Source organism: Ischnura elegans, chromosome X (genome assembly GCF_921293095.1).
Source record: "Ischnura elegans chromosome X, ioIscEleg1.1, whole genome shotgun sequence".
NCBI classification, from domain to species: domain Eukaryota; kingdom Metazoa; phylum Arthropoda; class Insecta; order Odonata; family Coenagrionidae; genus Ischnura; species Ischnura elegans.
In genome coordinates, this window is record NC_060259.1 from 120,597,887 (window position 1) to 120,618,157 (window position 20,271).

At 39.7% G+C, this 20,271-nt stretch overlaps 1 protein-coding gene and 1 long non-coding RNA gene across 2 annotated transcripts; both read right to left on the reverse strand.

The window, feature by feature from the left end:
* Positions 1 to 778: 778 nt before the first annotated feature.
* On the reverse strand, positions 779 to 3,861 carry LOC124171555. Its single transcript, XM_046550729.1, has 2 exons — positions 3,023 to 3,861; positions 779 to 2,421 (listed from the first exon to the last, which is right to left on the reverse strand). The coding sequence occupies exons 1-2, from the start codon at positions 3,328 to 3,330 to the stop codon at positions 2,391 to 2,393; spliced, it is 339 nt and encodes a 112-aa protein (XP_046406685.1). The 5' UTR covers positions 3,331 to 3,861; the 3' UTR covers positions 779 to 2,390.
* A 381-nt stretch (positions 3,862 to 4,242) lies between these two features.
* On the reverse strand, positions 4,243 to 5,333 carry LOC124171556. The gene is made up of 2 exons (XR_006867846.1): positions 5,015 to 5,333; positions 4,243 to 4,772 (listed from the first exon to the last, which is right to left on the reverse strand). It is a non-coding gene; the product is annotated as an uncharacterized LOC124171556 (long non-coding RNA).
* Between the last annotated feature and the right edge of the window lie 14,938 nt (positions 5,334 to 20,271).

Consider the following 20,271-nt stretch of genomic DNA (forward strand, 5'->3'; position numbering starts at 1 on the left):
AAAAATCCTATCACAACGATTTTCACTTGAAAACTTTTTTTCTATAAATGTTCAAAAATTGCACTTTTGACAAATTTCGTCAAAAAAGTGACATTTTCAAATACTTGTAAAAATCACATATATCAAATGAAAGCCATAAAAATCTCTGTAAGCATGGTAAAGACCACCAACTTTAATATAGAGTGAGGTTTTGGGTAATTTTTGATTTATTTGTTAATAAATCTTATGAAAATCATCATTCCGCTAATGTTTTTTGTTGAAAAATGCCACTTTTTCAACTTCTAATAACAAAAAAGGACACCAATTAGGTGACTGAGTTTTTTAATATAACTTGCACTATACTCCCTCTTTCAGGAAAATTAAACCTGAAGTTGCTCCCATGATGGATAGTGCTTCTATGATTTATTTTAATGATGGTTGTAAAATGGCGGGCTACAGCACTTATGTTTCAGGGCATCCCCCAAAAGGGGAGTTGTATTTGAGTATCAAAGTTCCTGTAAACCCCTACCATTCTTTAAATTTAGCTGGTAATCTATTTTTAATTTCCAAATAGTATAAAATGGAAACATTTTAGCAAATATATGGATTTACTAGATATTTGCAATTAGGCAAAAACTGGTTGAATATGTACCTATTTGAAGGATAAGTACATACCTCTAACCTCTTAAGCCTGATGGTAAGCATCCTCAACTGTTTGAATTACACAGCCAATGTACCATCTGCTTTTATATACCGTGGTGACATAAGTTCCACGGTTTTTAATAATGTTCTTGGCACATGCTTTTATTTATCTTTTTATTAAATCAACTTTTCTTGGCACTCTGAACTTGGGCAGAGAACGTCCACTGAATTGTTACTCATTTTCACTGATTGAAATGTTTTAGTGAGGAGGTCTTGTCCCTTAATTGTTTTAGAGTTTTAAAACTGCATGTTCAATTTTTGTTTCCAAATCTCTACATCATCACTGGAAACATATGATGTTTTTATGCCTTCAACATTTTTATCAACTCACTCAAGTCACACACTGAGAAAATGTTTCGTCCACTGGGTTGTTGTAAACAGGCTCTTGTAGGTAAACATTTTACCGTTCCCCCGATTCATCACATACACTTTTTTTATGACTTGTGGCAAAAAATGCCATTCTGCTGACAAATCAAAGCCTGATTAATGCAAGCATATATTTTTTATATTTTTGAATTTTTATGCTGGCTTGCAGTTCTGTCACTAAAATATTTGCATTTTGCAATGCCAAAAAATATCTCCTTAATAAACTTAATTACTTATCTGATAAAGGCATCTCCTATGAAAAAAATTTGTAAAACTGTTTCAAAATTTTATACATTCTTATACATTGGCATGGCTCATTCATAGGGGATATACTGCTACTGCATCGTGATCCAAGCAGTCACTGATGATGCACAAGGTCATGTAGGACACATTTTCATCAACTTTATGATAGATAACAAGTGGATGATCTGTTGCCTATCGGTTGTCCCAGAAAAATCCCTGAACGGCATCTTGCACAATGAAAGAGAAATTCTCACCAAAGTCAAGTAAAATTATGACCTTATCAATATTCAATTCTTCTAAAAAATTTGGCCTGAAATACAGCAGTAAAATGATTAATTTTAACATCTTTCACCATAAAGCCGGTCTATAAAATCATTTACATTTACTTGTACATTCTCAGTTATTGTATGATCTGTATGTGTCCTCTGAAAATCAGTAAGAGTTAAATCATCTGATAACTACTTAGCTAAATGGTTGCATAGCAATTCACGCAGCTGCTTTTTACCTGGGCACTGCTCACACCTGTGCACCATACTCCGATTGTAACCAATGTCACAAACTATGCACTTCATTGCATCTTTGTATTCCATTTTAACTGAAGGAAGTACATCTAGCATAAGCGTAATATTCTGGTGTTCCATACAAACACATACTGAATTTAAAATTTAATTACACCTATTTTGATATTATCAGCTAGCTGTTTTCCTTCTTTCCAGGACACATCTGGAAGTATACCTTTCCTTTTCCTCAGATCTCGAGCTTGCTTTACTTGCTATTTAGTTACATTGCACACTTCAGCTATTTTTGATATTGTTAGATCTTTTGAAAATGACATGAGACTCTCGGCTTTACACATTTATTTGCACAGGTACAACACGACCATGCGTGTGCTCAGGCCAGGGCTCGCATCCAATATGCCGCCTCCGGACAGGCTTGGACAGGCTTCGCTTCGTCATCCGTCTCCTTCCCCTCCATTCCCCTAGCGCGCCCTAGCGGTGCTCCCTCCGCCACATCCGTCGTCAGCCCGATGCGACGGAGTATCCCTCCGCCGTGATATCAGTGAGAATTCGAACGCTGCTAACACGGCCATCCTAATGCAGTTACGCTCTCGGAACTGCCGCTGCGCGAGGTCTGAAATTGCAAGAACTCAACTTAGAACAAGTGAAAACAACAAAGAGCCGAATACAAACTCGCGATCCCACTGTCATTAGCAGCGACATCTAATTATCAAGTTGTAAGGTACACTGATAACACTCAGCCATCAAAATAGGCACATTATGGACCCAGGCTGGCTCCAGAGTTCAACTCGTGTCGATCTGAAATCTAAATAAATTAGTTTGTCACACACCTCAAGACCCCTAAGGCCTTGGAAAACAAAACGCATAATGGGAGCAATCATGCGTGAAGGTGCATAACCTTCGGAAAACCAGAACAAATCATGAGTTCTTTAAAACCCATGCTTCAAGGTCCGAAGACCCCGGAAAACAAAACAAACCATGGGTGCATTCAAACCCATGCTTCAAGGTGCTCAGACCTCGGAAGCCAAAACATATCATGAGTTCATTCAAACCCATGCTTCAAGGTACTCCGACCTCGGAAGCCAACACAAATCATGAGTTCATTCAAACCCATGCTTCAAGGTCCGAAGACCCCGGAAAGCCAAAACAAATCACGGGTACAGGCTTACCTCGTACCTCACCCCTCCCCCTCATGGAGAGAGATAAGGTCTTACATGTCAGTCGCAGCCGACCAATCCTTCGGCCACGGTCGCAGCTGTTCCTTGGCAGCCTTGACGATCCTTTGTCTCGTAGCGCCGACCCGTTTGAGCTCGTAGCGTCCCTCTGGTGTCACCTCTCGAACTTCGTAAGGACCAAGGAATTCGAAATCCGCCTTGCTCGCGTGAAGCTTGCTCGCCCGGTGAAGCAGCACGAAGTCTCCAATGCTGTACTGCTGGGTGTCACGCCCTCTGGAGTTGAGAGCTGCTCTAGATGATTCATCTGATCGAAGTCGCTCGATGACACGCCTCCTGTCAACATTCATATTTCTCACAGGAGTTAGATCACTTGAAAGGTCATTTAAGGCGGCTTGAATGAATGGGGTGGTGACTTCAATACCAATGAGCAATTGAGCAGACTGACCCCTGTCGCTTTTTGCATGGTAGTGTTCAAAACTAACTTAATTCTCCACAAAACGCTCGGCCATTCTGCCCTGAACCTTGTCTCAATTCTTATTAAGTTCATGATGGTGCGCATATAACGCTCCACTTGTCTGTTTGCTCTGTGAATATCGGGTGTTATGAAGTGATAACGAACGTTCCATTCATTTAGGCACTTAGCCACTGCCAAGTTATGAAAATTGGTGCCACTGTCCATAATGATTAATTCAGGAGCTCCGAAGCAGGAAATAAAAAATTGCAGGGCTCGCAGAGTCTCATCAGATCTTACAGATTTTAAGGCAACCATGTTGCAATGCTTAGTGAAAGAATCAATTAGTACAAGCGCATATCTGTGTCCATCAATAGACACCGGCAAGGGTCCCAGACAATCGATGTGTATCGTGTGCATTGGGACTGGAACCACGGAGCGTCAACTGAGGGCGAGGGGTTTCGGACAGCGCAGGGAGCAAAGGGGGTAGCAACTTCGATCGGCAACGCCGCCACATTTATGCGCCACAGTCGCCGTGACGTAATGGGATCGGGGTGGGGGCACAAATGGTGGGGGGCATAGCAGAAAGCTCTTCCAGCGTTTCCGTTGTAGTTTGTAATTAACATCATCAGATGTTTTATATTAAGCATTTTTCTCAATTAATGTTATAATTCTGAAATCAACTAAATATTTTCTATCGTTTCTTTCACTTGACAGTTCTAGATCATTATATTTAATGAGAGTAATCGGAAGCCACACATTCACTTCAGTTGAGGGTGGTTGGTTGTCGTGAAATAAAGAATGCCAATGTTAGTTTACATGTTTATTTAAATCAAATACCTTGTACAAGGAAAGACTAAATACATTTAATTGGCTTTTACATTAAATTGGCTGTTCGTAAACGTTTACGATAAGCTAAACGGAGTCCGTACTTCAAAAACCATGGTTTCAGCCATAAGTATAACAATGATATTGAGTTCGTAAAAAGCGGAGAAAACATATTTAAAATTACAGTGCATTTTTTTATACTTTCACTCTGTGAGTGCATGCATGAGAAAAGTCGGCAGAGCATTCAAACAAATCATTGCATTATAAATCAAACGAAACGGAGACGTGAGAAGCACAAAATTTGCATTGATTAAAAAAAGTCACCATATGTACTAATTAGAGGAACTTACATCTCTAGAAACATCTATGGCATTTGATGGAGTATGAATTAGAAATAAACCTGGGATCAATTATATGGCATGCCCTTTGCGGTAAGCCTGAAGCTGAAACACGAGCATCACATCCGCGGAAGTAACTTGAAGAATAGCCAACGCCAACACCATTCAATATCTGAAAATTCCAAATATACATGTGTAAATATATGTATTGTAAAAAATTAATGCTTTGTAAGCAATATATGAACTATATTTTTGCTAATAATGCACTTAAATGAATAAGAGTGAATTTCGTAACAGGTGATGAATTTATAAAGGTGAAAAGCCAGGATGAAACAGACGTGGGAAAATTGATTCCAAGTGACATATATAATAAATCATTATGTAATCCTAAAGTAATTACACAACAATACTCACATCAATTCATTACGAGAGAATGAATGCACTTTTAAAGGTTCGTCGCAAGCACGCCTTCTTCAGCAGTTGATACCACCACGCTTCCTAGCAGAAGACAGAAATTTTTGAATTCCTTGCCGGCAGCCGGCAGGCCGGCAACCGATTTTCAGAATTCCCTTCTGTGATTGGCTCTTCAACCATGTATACCAGGCTTAGGAGAACAAACAATTTCGAAAGTTTGGTGCCATCGACTACAGCGCCTCTGGCCGTGCCGATTAAAGTTATTTCCCCCTGTACCGCGCTGTCCGACCCCCCTCACCTACCAGTTGACTCACCGTGCTGGAACCTTATTGGGTAATTGAACGAGTCCCTGTAGAGAACCTGTTTGCGTCTTCTTAACAACACAAACAAGGCAGTGTTTCACATAGTTTTTGACAGACTGTCTTAGCCGCGGAAACCAGAATGCAAACTTATTGACTTAATTGTTTTCTCTGCTCCAATATGGCACTGCTCGTCATGAAATAATCGCAGAAGTCCAAGCCTACTTTGTCGGGGGACATAGTAGCGCAGCAATTTCCTCCTATTTTTTTAATGATCTCCTATTTTCTTGATGACATAGTAAGCCATCCTTCTCAACGTATTGATTCGAGTCTAATATTCCCTCACGCAACTCGGAAAGCATTTGCCGAACTTCGGCATTGCCCTTTGGCTCGATGTGTAACCACGAATCGTGCTGAGAGACTCGCAAGACTGAGACAGGATTACGGCTAAGATAATCAACGTGGCTCAGGGTAGAGCCTTTACGGTAAATTATCTCAAAATTGAAATCCTGCATGTATGTCCACCATCGGGCTATTCGAGGAACAATATCGCGTTTGTTCATAGTCGATTTGACTGAATTACAATCAGTGACAATAACAAATTTAATCCCGATAAGATACACTCGGAAATGCTTTAGAGAGTTGACGATGGCTAGGGTCTCCAATTCATAGGAGTGATATTTCGCCTCAGTAGAAGAGGTACGTTTGCTGTAATACGCAACCACTCTGCTTTCCCCGTCATATTTTTGAATGAGGATTCCTCCGTAGCCTACCGCACTCGCATTGTATGCAACTCCGTGGGCATATCGGGGTTGAATACCACCAAGAGTGGTTCGGCGGTCAAACAGTCAATTATGTACTTTCTAGCTTCCTCATGTTCTGTCGTCCAAACGAAACTTACATTCTTTTTTGTAAGGTCATTTATGCATGCGGTACGACTAGCAAACTCGGGAATAAATTTTCGGAAGTATCCGGCTAACCCCATAAATTGTCGGACCTGCTTAACGTCGGTAGGGCGAGATAAATTTTTCAATGCTTTGATTTTACTCTGGCTTGGACGGATGCCCTCCTCGGAAATCAACACACATACGGTACGTCCCATTTTTTTTTCACTAAAAGGACGGGACAAGCGTACGGGGAGGGGCTCCCTCTAATAACGCAATTGGATACTAGGTCATCCGCAATTTTGCGAACTTCCGCACGCTCACTCGACGATAGACGGTAAGGCCGTCGGTTGACAATAAAGTTGTCAATCAAATTTATTTCCATTGAAGCATTATTTACTGTGGAAACTTCTGTCCCAGAGGTTATCATTTCGGCGTAATTTTTTAGCACTACACTTGTCTGAGAATAGTAGTCCTTTTGCACGCTGAGGGCGTTCATCGTATCCTCCGAAACTCAAATGACGCCAGGCAGCTGTCGCCGAATCACGCGAGTACCGTCGCAGTCCGTGACAGCGGCTAACATTATGTCTTCAAATAGGTTGCACCCTACAATGACATCGTAATCGAGGCATGCAGAAGGTACCATCACGAAAGTGAGCTTCGAATTTTGACCAGTAATCTCAACGGTTGCGTCAAAACGGAACTTCGATATAAGTCTCCCAGGTAAAATTCACATGATGGGAAGTTCGTTTCGTATTAATTTACCAGAGAAAGTAGCCAAAATTTATCACACATCAAAGATACGTCCGCTCCAGTATCAATTAAGCCCATAAACACCCGCCGAACTGATTCGACGTTATCTCCTTCGACTACTTCCCCACGTGCCACCTTCTGAAGGGAGCTCAAATAAGAAATTAGATCAGAGACGGATGTAAAGTCGCGCATTTTCGCTGACTCCTGGATTTTCCCGTCACTTATGCCGTGAACAATTAATTCAATTAAATCTTCAGGTCCCCATTGGGCTCCCAATCTTTTAAGAAGGGTCAATTTCTTAAGCATATGCAGTAAAAGTATTGAAATCTGAAGTTTTGCAAGCAGCAGCTTCAACAAGCAATCGGCCAAGAATTTTCCGCGAGGGGAAAACTTCTAAAAATATCGTTTTTGAAAGCACACCAGCTGGAGACCAGCTCTCGGACCATACCTTGGATTCGTCAGTCAAATAACGCCTCACTCTTACAAGCGTCTGGACATCCGACCAGTAGAACTCCTCCATAATTATCTCGGCATGTTGAATCCAGCGTTGAGCATCGTCAATGTCTGGGCGGAAAAGGGGCAGGTCAATCTGGTCTATGGCTCCTTGGCTGCTCTTCACCTTCTTCAGCACATCGAGGAGTATCTCCTCCATTCCGTCAGCAGCTAGAAAAAATATTTCTTCCCAGCGTCGGCGTCGTCTTGAGCGCAGAGAAGAATCCCACTTCTGATGTTAGATCTTTTGAAAATGACATGAGACTCTCGGCTTTACACATTTATTTGCACAGGTACAACACGACCATGCGTGTGCTCAGGCCAGGGCTCGCATCCAATATGCCGCCTCCGGACAGGCTTGGACAGGCTTCGCTTCGTCATCCGTCTCCTTCCCCTCCATTCCCCTAGCGCGCCCTATGCCTTGTCTACACTACACACTTAACTTAAGTGACTTCACTTAAATATAATCTTAAATATGGTGCGGTAGCTACACTTGAGCTTTAAGTCGACTTCAGCACCGTGATTGTCTATATCGGGAAACAGTTATGTTGACAGATGAAGGTCTAGGAGAGCAATTAGTGATTCTTTGATCCAAAGCGACTGTTATTTGAAATAAACTTCCAAACTCCGTGAATTAACCATTTTGGATTCAGAAGGTTAAAAGGAAAGACCGATTTCAGTTCCTGAGGAAACGCTATATGGCGAGAGGTGATGGAGCCATAGGAATTTAGAATTACTAAGCGTGACTTCGTGGAATGACATATTCATAACGTAAACAAAAACACTTATTGCTAGTCAAATTCCACTGCTTTATTAAAACCATTGATGTTAAATTTCAACCATTAATTCCTCCCACGTCAAATGAAATCGCCACATCTTATCTCCCTCGGCATCCCTAGGACTAACATTAAAGCCCAATGCAATAGTTTCAATAACAGTGTGTGGGAAGTTACTGAGTGCATTCGTTTACGTTATTTTCGATTATGACACCATGGAAAATAAACTGTTTTACCGGATCCTCTGCCGTCGTCTCATTGTCAGTCTTAAAATTCCTTAAAACGTTTCTAAGTTTTATAAATCGAGTTTCACCGTGAGCAACAGGCATAGCAATTAGTTTTCACGGAAATAAAACCAACAATAAGATGAGAAACACTACAAAATAAATTCGTCGAATTAATATCCCCAACACTAGAAATTAACTAACGTAATAGAACGCTCAATAACCACATCATACAATACAGCACAACTTAGAACATAATCATGAACATGCATGCATGAACATAATCAACGGGATGACGTGAGATGGGTATTTATGTGCCATTTACAACACATGAAGAGCTTCAACCGTGCGGAAACAGTTGCCTACGCAATTTAAGTTGGGTTCTAAGATGACTTAAGTGGAGGTGTACTTAAATGAAGCTGGTGACACCTACACTACCAACTTAAATACAGAGCCAACTTAAGTAGTCACTTAAGTTACTAGTGTAGACCCGGCACTAGCGGCGCTCCCTCCGCCACATCCGTCGTCAGCCCGATGCGACGGAGTATCCCTCCGCCGTGATATCAGTGAGAATTCGAACGCTGCTAACAATATAGTCCATCTTGTTGGCACCAGTGTAAGAACTTACGCCTGCTTTTCCCAGTTTGATTCTTCACATTTTTTTTTGAGATCATCTATCATTGCATTGAAATCAGAACAATTATCAAATTTAAAAACTCTGTTTTAATTATGAAAACTATGCCCTGGTACATCAAAGCATGTGCTCACTCTTTCTTCCAGGAGTGAATTGACTACTTGACAAGAGTGAATTTTGTTCCTGCTATAACTTCATCTGTTAGTCTGACTCAAATTTGAAATTTTGATTGGTGAACAGCTAAGACTTTCAAAACTTGTATTAACATGCTTCAATGTATCTTCATGCTTGATACAATGAGGTGGGCAGAATGCATCTTCAACCTGAATGTCCTCAAAACTTGAAACCAAAGCTAAACATCAAGGGTATAACTTTTGACCAGGTTTAACAGATTTTCCGCTGTGCATTTCAATTTTTCTTGCTGTCTGCACACTAATTTCCCATAAGCTTTTTCTGAGTGGTCTAGAATGTGCCCCAAATGGAATGCAGCATCATTGTAAGAATGCATATTTTTCCAAATATACACACTTGTGGAGGAGACAAATCTAAAAATCTGGTGAGACCGTTCCTGCAGAGGAGATATGACGAAACCCCCTTCTCCATACTAAGTTACCTTTCAACTCCAATCGAAGATCATTTATGTAGCACAATCCTTGTTCTTGAGTTTAAGTGGTCTAGTGACATTTGTCTTCCAAAAGTTTTCAAGTAAAGCAGATATCAAAACCCTCCATTACATATCACATGGAAATTCAAACTAAAAAGTTCCACAACCTCCAGGGATGTCCAAATTCATAAAATTAGTAGTTGACACACCAGAACTCTAATCTTCAATTTCAAACACTCATGGTCTAAATGATATCTACTCTGTGTTGAGAGCTAAAGCATAGCAACATGAAACTTGGGATTCCAATGAGAGTAACTAACATATTGAAAGTGCTCAAACTCAAAAGCAGACTTGAACTACAAGTGTCTAAACGTCTCCACTTCCCATATATTTTCATCATGCACCTGGCTATTATGTCGGTGCTGTGTATGAAAACAGATGGTACATTGGCTGTGTTGTTCAAACAGTTGAGGATGGTGAAATTCTTGTGAATTTCATTACACCAGATGGTAAGGCTAGGTCAAACATTTTGCCAAAACATTTGGATTAGTGCTGGATAATGTTGACTGATGTGTTAATGCATCTACCAGAGCGTAAGACCATCACAGGAAGGCAGTGTACCTTGCCAGATTCCACAGTCACTGCAATTGAGAAGGCCTGGGATGCTTACCTTCAGGCTTAAGAGGTCAGAGGTATGTACTTATCCTTCAAATAGGTACATATTCAACCAGTTTTTGCCTAATTGCAAATATCTAGTAAATCCATATATTTGCTAAAATGTTTCCATTTTATACTATTTGGAAATTAAAAATAGATTACCAGCTAAATTTAAAGAATGGTAGGGGTTTACAGGAACTTTGATACTCAAATATACAACTCTCCTTTTGGGGGATGCCCTGAAACATAAGTGCTGTAGCCCGCCGTTTTACAACCATCATTAAAATAAATCATAGAAGCACTATCCATCATGGAAGCAACTTCAGGTTTAATTTTACTGAAAGAGAGAGTATAGTGCAAGTTATATTAAAAAACTCAGTCACCTAATTGGTGTCCCTTTTTTGTTATTAGAAGTTGAAAAAGTGGCATTTTTCAACAAAAAACATTAGCGGAACGATGATTTTCATAAGATTTATTAACAAATAAATCCAAAATTGCCCAAAACCTCACTCTTTATTAAAGTTGGTGGTCTTTACCATGCTTACAGAGCTTTTTATGGCTTTCATTTGACATATGTGATTTTTACAAGTATTTGAAAATGTCACTTTTTTGACGAAATTTGTCAAAAGTGCAATTTTTGAACATTTATAGAAAAAAAAGTTTTCAAGAGAAAATCGTTTTGATAGGATTTTTTAAAACTATAGCAGCATGTTTATATCCTCTAAAATTTTTATTAGCTTCACTCATTTGGTTTAGGTTGTACAGGTGCACAAATATGGTAGTTTTGAATAATTTGACTGGTGTGCAGAATTTGTGTGTGCCTCATTGACTTCAAACACTCATATCTTGGAAAATACTTGCAATGGGTCTTTAATATTTTGGATTTTTCTTAACTAAGGTTGAAACTAACAACAGGGAAAAAATTATCAAAATCTGAGATGGTGGGCGTGGGACCCTGGTTGAGTTGACATGGAATGACCCTATAAGTTATACTACTAATATGGCGGCTGAATAACTTGGCGTTAAAAAGGCACCGATCCACAGTGGGCGGAATGCCCAATCTAGGCGGAAAAAAATATTTTTTTCTAAATTTGGGTAAAATATGAACTATCTCCATATTTTTGTTAATTTATTAGTGAAAATTATTAGCCAATGATATTTTTAAGTATAAATTCGCTTTAAACTCAATTTTAGCCATTCAATGCCATTTAACGGTAGTTAGGGTCTAGTCCTAAACTAGCGGTTTGACAATGGTAACCTTGCATGTACATTCGATAATGGTACTTCCTTTTACTTGCCCAGGAATTGTGATTGTCTCCAAAACTATATCTTCCAAATCGTAGAAAATATTGGCACTTTTGTTTGCGGGGGGAGGCGGTTTATGGCACACATGCGACAGCGTACTTGCGGCTAACAAAGAAACCGTGATCACCCGCCTCCACGAATTCGATTCCGCACAAATTTTGTTGATTTTGACTGAGGCAGAAGTAAAAATGTAGAAAAGAGATATAAATGATTTTATTGTATACGATCAGGTATTCAAATCATTCCTCAAGACAAAACAAAAACAAATATGAGCAGAGCAAGGCTACAAACATTCAAATGAATAAAATATCTATTTCATTAATTCACTCAGTACAAGCGAAGAAGAGCAAAATAATAGTTTTATACAAATGGTAAAGGTAGCTTAAAGTTTAATTAATATTAATATACGAGTCAAAATTAATATACGAGTCAAAAAAATGCATCTAATTTTCCCTGCGGCAGAATTATAATATTCACAATGATGTTATCATATTATTAGTCACTCTCTGACGTTTCGATTTCACTGCTATAATGTACCTTACTTTCTCCTGGTTTCATATGGCTCTTTTAATAATTACAAAACTTCAGCAGAAATACCATTAATTTTCTTTGTACTTTGTTGACGCTTGGATGAAATGAGAGGATCTGAATAAATTAGCAACCTAATGAAGGCATCCTCAATATTTGCGGAACGAGAAATCTTCATAGCATGCCTACTCCTAATTTTTTAACATCCTTTTCTCTTGCCTCCTGTGCCTCTTCTGACAACTGTCCAATAGGAAGAATGGCTGATTCTATTATGGAAGCATCATGTATTACTTTTATTGGCCGGCAGACGACGTTTGACAGGCCAGTGGACGACGGTTGTGGATTTTTCCACTGTATCGTTCAATTCCCCACTAGTCCCTGCATTTCATATAATTCTAGAGGTACGAGAGAGATGACAAACATAGATGAATCATTGTGAGCACCCTCGTTAAGTTTCATAGCGCTGTTTATATACGCTTTGACCACTGCTACCGTCACACTTCCATTTCAGTATTAAATGCATTCTCTCTCAATAGTGCACTGCATGAGAACATCCTTTTGCACTAGTACAATGCGTTCGATTGTGTGGTCCAAAAGAGCTAGTAATTTATTTCTGCACACCTTTCTGCTACTTTTAAAGTTTCCTTAGGAGGATAGCACTGCAATTTTGACTATTTTAACACATCATAGGACGGGTAAATGTTGCTTCATCTGTCATTCGCTCCTGTCCTGATTCTCGTGTACTGCGCCTTTGTCAATCCAGTTTCAATCAGAAGCGCTAGCGCCTCCTCTCCAGGTATTGTGTGGTATGCGGGCGAATTGTAGGCTTTCTTTAGTTTATTAGCCCTACTAAGTAGTTTGGGTAACTGCTCTCACCATAGCTGCGGCGTCTCGTTTCCCAGAAGAAAGGAGAGAATACTGGGCCGCGAACACGATTTCATCCTCTGTGCGCGACTTAATCAACGGCTGCACTCTCGTCCATTTCGCTCTATCCGTGCAGTGTTCGAACACTTTTATAGGTCATCCCTTGGAAGTTGATGGCTTAGCTTCGGCACTAAAGTTAATTCTGAGACGTTTTTCTGTCTCTTTTTTGGGCAGGAGCAATGGGTTTTGAAGCCACGTATTATATTTTTTTTAAACGCCACTTTTTTTAAACGCCTGGCGTAATTGTTTAAAAAATTCCTAATAGCTACACTGTTACACTTCTTAGCATCAATTTCACTGTGACTCAACTCAAATTTCTTCATTAAATAATCTGGTAATGAGTCTTTTGTCTCGATTTTGTCGTGAAGTAGGCTACTCAGCTCTCCGTGCGTCACGACAGCGCTCTCCATGTCGCCAGAAAAAAACACAAAAACTATATTTCCGCACTTTTCCGCACCAAATCCTTTCGGGGCCTGATTTTTAAATACATTCTCTAGACATTATTACTTAAATTAGCTTGACATCCCTAGAATATTTTTTTATAAGTCAAACCAAACATTTGGTATCACAAAAAATCAAGTATTTTTGAAATGTTTATTTCAAAAAACAGTAAAAAATTTGAAATGGCAAATGTAACACTAAATATCATGAAAAACGGTGGAACATACCTTAGAAATAGTAATCCAAATTCTACATATATGCCTTTTGGACTGGTCACCTTACTGCAAGCTCTTCACTTCACTGTCAAAACACAATTGAGCCTGGTCGTAAATTGGTCACCGTAGAAAGGGTGCCTTTAAATGGCCATAGCGGTGCTATTTTGCCGAGGGTAGTGACCTCAAGGGTGAAAAAGGGTGCTCCAACTATCCCAGGATGAGGCTAACGGCAAAAATTGTCCCAACTGTAAAGTCGGTTTTTGGACTTTTTTCCGCCTAGTTCCTGGATTCCGCCCACTGTGCGATCGTTGCGACTTTGGAAAGTCTCTCGTCGCCGAAGGACTGACAGAAGACATTCCGAAAATGGTCGAATTTTTCCACACGCACTGCTATTGGGAATGGAACTTTTTACGGGCAACGGAAAGGAGTAGCCATGGGTTCATTTTTATCGCCAATCATTGCAATGCCTACATTATTATGGAAAAACTCGAGGAAAAGGCCCTGCAGACATGTGAAACACCTCCAAAAATGTTCCTGAGTTAGGACGAGAATACCTTTGTCGTGTGGCCGCACGAAAAGTCCGAACTGACCAATTTCTTACGGCACCTGACCAACCTAAACACCTCCATCAACTTCACCATGCAGATCGTGGAAAACAAACAGTTACCCTTCCGGGATGTACTCTTCTCTAAGAAACAGAACGTAAATCTTGGCCTCTCTGTGTACCGTATGCCAATGATCACAGATCATTACCAGAATGTCATTAACTCCCACCATCACCCACAGCAGTAGATAGCCATCTTAAGCACTCTTTCCCAACGTGCTTTTTCGATTTGCAACGGAGACTCCATTGAGAACAAAAAATGCCACATCATCCACGCCTTCAGGAAAAATGACTTCTATGTCCATACTATTTATGACATTATCAAAATTAGGAAGAGACGATGCACAAACAATTGGCCCCAAAAAAAGAGGACCGTCGGGGAAACGGAGTGGTACATAGAAGAGAAGAATATCTCCAACTATGCCCTAATTCCCTATGTAGCTGGGACATAGGAAAAAACAGCAACAACTCTTGGGAAACATAATGTAGGGTGGCATGTTTCAACCGTGTTATGAAGACATCCATCCCCCAATGCAAGGCCAAGGATCGCATGCCAATGAATATCCAAAGTGGAGCATACAATTAAGTTGAGTGCTCTTGCGGTGACTCATACATATTGACCAAACATCAAGAGCCATATGATATACAGAATGCAAGAGCACACATGGCCGACCAAAAATAGACAATAGGGAAATTGAATACTTTTTAGAAACAGTATGCTGATATACTACAGTAAACACTTAGTACCGCAATATACTTTTTTCGCTTAAAATTCAGTTTATATACTAGAAAATGACTCCCAAAAGTCTCCCGAGTTTCGCGGGCTAAAAAATACCGCCCCCACTAATCTTTGGCTGTGACGTCATAGTTCAGTACGAGTCCAAGATCCAAGCCCAGTAACTGCAGATTTGGAAGAGCCACGTTGCGTTTAAAGGATAACATGGGTGAAATAAGGAAAAATTACAAGTGGTGCATTGTTCCTCTGTGCAATAATACCCCAGAAAAAAATTTCGTCTGCATTCCCACGGAGGAAATTAGAAGAAAAGCCTCGATGCATGCCGTCTGTCGGGATGAGCGATACGGAAAAATAAGAGTATAATAAACTGAATGATAAACCCGTGTGCTATGTGAGCGAAGATAACTTTAACATAAATAATATTTCCATATTTCATCGACTAAATAACTTGAAACTGAGATTTTTCGATAATTCGGCCGCCGCGGCGCGGCGTAGAATAAAAACTCAACTTCTCAACAAAAATCGAGATGGGTGTTTCTCGATGGTTACGATGGACTCAAATTATTTATGGCACTTGTTCAATTTCAGTTACGGAAGGACACTGAAAATTCCGTGATGTTTAAAATCAAGGGAGAAAATATGAAAATATAGAGCAACGTTGATCCTCATGCATTCGAGTGCCAGCCAAGAAGACAGCGTTTTCTTCTACTCTCGGCGTCAAAATGATGAGCCGCTGTACTTTAGAAATTTATATTCTGGCTTCACTGCATTCTATAATGATGAACTATACGTCATTTTAAAGGAAATTTTATCCTTAATTCTCATTTATTTTATTACAAAAAAAATCGAAAATGTAGACACGGCCAGTGCAATAAATGACTCCGCGCACCGAAAAATTAGCCGTTTTGTCAACTTCATGAACTTTGCAACTCAACCTAGGGAAAACTACTACTTGTACAGCATTCATCTTCCACATTAATTTACTCTCATCAGTGCGGATTAATAAAATGGCTTTTTTGAATTTTAAAATTTTGAATCATAGCTTCAGTGAATGCAACGCGCAATAAGGGTGGAAAGAGTTCCGATTCTATCTTCGAATGAGCCATCGCAAGCGATTCTTGTCCTACTCATGAACCGTTTTGCTTGAAAGCTCTCGCAGAGGTTACGTAGAAGAAGTTCAGCCGTGGAATGTAAAAATAGCAAAATACGACTGGCACACAGTGTGACTCTTCCCAAGAGATTGAACAATCATCGGGGGAATCTCAGCGACAGGAATTTGAAAATGCATTTGGATCCGAAAATATCCGATCCGAAAGATCCGGCTCCGAAAATCAAGGATCCGATCCGAATCCAGATCCGATAAAAATCCTGGATCCGTCCATCCCTAGTACTTTCATAGGATTTTCTTGTTTATTTAGCATCTGGTAAGTCCCTATTCAGAATCAATAAGTAATCATCTAACGTGTTGCTGAAATTTACTTGGTTCTATTTTTACAAGTGTAAAATATTTCGGCCAAAACGCTCACTGTGTTCATCTCTAGCAGCACTGAGCCGCATCTCATTTTGAGCCGCAGGTACCATGCAACCAATTTCGACTTCAACAGTCCTCTTGCAAGATTTACCCGTTGTCCCGGAAATCAAGTTGCGTCCGAATGCGACCTCTTTTTTGACAGCCTCCATAAAATCCGCAGACGGGCCTCCATTCTCCTGGTTCCTTGACATGTCGTTCTCTTGTTCTTGTTTCTCTAGTTAACTTTACTTTGTCTAACCTTCTTCGTTGTCACACTCCCCTCTGATATTTTACAAACTTTATACCACCTTACATTTCATATACCACTGAAAATTATCACTGTAAATTATTACTGTATATTATTCTGTATATTACCACTGTGTATTATTACTGTACATTATTGTAAATAATCGTATTATTTATCGTAAATTATTGTATAAGTATTGTAAATTGGCTGCTGCCGTTGAAAAATAAATAAATAAATCATAACATATCAGCTGAAAATAAATATGACGTCGCCCTGTCTCAAACTTGCGTCCATCGGTTCCACGCGCATCACAGTATCCTTCAAAGAAAGAGGCGTTCTCAGGCATTAATCTACGATTACCTCGACGTACCTTCTTAAATGGTGTATTATGGCTTGAGCAACAGCGTGCCCAGGATCGAAAATAGAAGCGGACAAGCCGAGGTCGTTCAAGTTGTAACACAGTCAAGGTTATGGGAACAACATTTTCATTTTCACCAGGAGTACGTATTTCACGCATTTAGATTTTTAAATGACGATATCTATTTTTCGCAATTAAATGAAAAGTGAAAATTTTCAAGCGCGCGAAAACGCGACGCGTAAGTATGAATGCCGGGAAATCTCTCTGTGAGACTTATTTCTGGTTCCCGCTGCCCCCCTGAGGTGACCTTGAGGCGAGGCTTAGCGCTGATACGACGCAGGCTGCTAGCGGGTAGCTGAGTACCATGCTGGCTGGTAGCGCTTGTCTTAAATAAGGATTATTAATACCTTATCAAATGAAGAAAACTTTCCGACCTTAGCCACTTTTAATAAGTGATTATTAAGACTTGTTACCCTGAGCTCTATGCGTCATGCATGCATTGGTAACCTCAGACGATGTATAACTCCTATCTTCTCGTATAGAAACAAGGTCCCTGTGACGTCACGTGGTTTGGCATCGCATGGGCGCCAATCTGGCCCTTTTCAAATGAGGATAAAAATGGACCATTGCCATTCGTCTAAACCGCTATTTCTAAAACGAAATAATTTGTATATTTTGAATACACTAATGGTGGGTAACGAATCGCAATCAATGCTTTTCGTTTTCTTTGATGAAGGAAACTACCCTTTCCTATATTTTTCATAAAGTGCGTTGCAGGGTTTCTTAGTGTGGACCCAAGCTTCACTTCCATATAGTGAGACGGGTTTTGTATTTCTTTCATACAATCGTATTTTGTAACATGGTGATAGGGCGATAATAACATGTGTGATACTTACGATGGGCTCCAAAGCCTGCATTGGCATTTTCTAATTTTTTATCTCAAAATTTTCAATATTTAACCTATTTGTTGTTACCCCTAGATACACAGAACTCTCTGCACATTCAATGCAATAGTTTTCAATATCTTCAACACTCCTGTTATTAGCAATTTGTTCAAAGTTAAGTGTTGGGTTTTCCTTCATTTGCCTCTATTCCTACTGCCTTGCATTCTCACAAACTTTTCAGCTAGTGGAGGGTATCCAATTTTACTGCTGAAATCACGCTGTCAAATGCTATAAAATATTGAGGTCGGCTGGGTATTTGATGCCTTTTTGGATACTCCTTGCCTTATTCAAGGGTTCTTCCGTTGCAATATTAAAAAGTAAAGGTGAAATCATATCTCCCTTCTCTTACTCAAGTGTTTAAGAGGGAACTTTCCTATGTTTATTCATCCACCCTACCTTTTGCTTTTAAATCGTTAATGTGCACTTGAATCAGGGGCGGCTCCAGCCAGGGGGCGCGGGGGGCGCGCGCCCCCCCCTGGGCGGTGACTGACGGAAATTTTTTGCTGCTTGCAATCTCCTCTTACCTATGCCAGGAAAGGCGAGAATGAAATGATGGCTCGTCACCCATTGTGCTATCAAGTATCAATTTGTGGAGCGAAACGCGTGTGGCCGAAGTCACCCGATTCTACGGTACATAGTACATTCCTACAGCCAGACAGAGTTTTTCTCGAAGTTGAGATGTTCCGAATAATTTGTTTCACTGTCGGCAGGCGAGTTTATTTTCTTTGCAGAGATTTTTTTACTACTATATATTCCTTGCTTGAGATGAGCTTGCCAGATCTATGATTCGAATTTGAAAGTCTGCAACTCCGACAACAGATTCATCGGTCGTTTCCACTCGTGCGCACGGTCAAGCAGCACAAAGCGCAGGTATCTGTTTTGCTGGCCTGCTGTTTGAAGTTGGAAGTCTGTACAATTACGAGCAAAAATTATTGTTTCCGTTATTTTGTGGGGTATATCTCATTTTTCATGTATCAGTATCTTTCTCCTTCTTTGTTTTAAGATTAAATGATTTGTTGAATCAATGCCTTATTATGCACATTTATAGTTCCATTTTCAAATTATGCATAAATATTACTATTATATGTATTACTGTATTAATTGGTTGTGAAATGTGTTGTGCCGTTTCTTGTGAAATTATCTGTAAAAATACAATTGTACTGTTAAGATTTCATATTCATGAATGATTTAAAACTTTGTCATGTTAACTGTCAATCACTGATACAGCACATTGATGAATTTTGACTCTATTTTACTGAGCATCAATATGATATTATATGTACTTCTGAAACGTGGTTGAACCCCAATATTAACGATACTATGGTAAATCTTGATAAATACCTATTTCTAAGGTGTGATAGGGTAGGAAAAGTTGGTGGAGGTGTAGGTGTTTATGTACGTCATGACATTAAGGCAAGCATTGTGGCCACCTCCCAAGATGGGCGCCTATCTCAAGTATTCTCAACCCGAGTGTATCTTAGTCGAGGTCTCAGGAGAAAATTCCTCAAAAATTTTACTGTGTGTTATACACCGCCCACCAAAATCCAGTCTCTTGTTCAACTTTGAAACAGAGCTTTCCGAATTTAGTACTGCATATAAGAATATTATTATTACGGGGGATCTCAATATTGATTTAACTAGAGAGTCCACTAGCAGTAATTATCTAAAAGGTTTTATTCATAGCAATAACATGTATATGGTTCCTTTTCAACCAACCCACCACACGTTTCATGGTGATACCTGGCTTGATCACTTCATCGTAGATGACGAGGATAAAGTTATCTGCGCATCACAATGTCCTGTTCCATTTCTCTCGTCCCATGACTTAATTCATATCACCTATAAGTTTAAATTCTCTAGAGTTACCCTTTCCCCATTTATTTATCGAGATTTAAAAAATGTTAATCTTGATGATTTTATAAATGACCTAGCTGAAAAAGATTGGTGTACTGTATTCACCTCGAACAATATTGATGAGAAAGTTAAATTGTTTAATGAAAATATTCTCAACTGTATATCCAATCACACTACATTACGCACAATCATCCCACGTCGCCATGCTGCTCCATGGTTAACTAAAGAGCTGAAACAGCAAATGAAAGAAAGAGACAGGATTCATCGA

What these genes read in the sequence shown, in the direction of transcription:
- LOC124171555 (XM_046550729.1), bottom strand. Translation starts at nt 3,330, where the DNA reads ATGAATGTTGACAGGAGGCGTGTCATCGAGCGACTTCGATCAGATGAA. An exon ending in TGGTCGGCTGCGACTGACAT is followed by an intron (nt 2,422 to 3,022) that starts GTAAGACCTTAT and finishes TTGCAATTTCAG; the next exon opens with ACCTCGCGCAGCGGCAGTTC.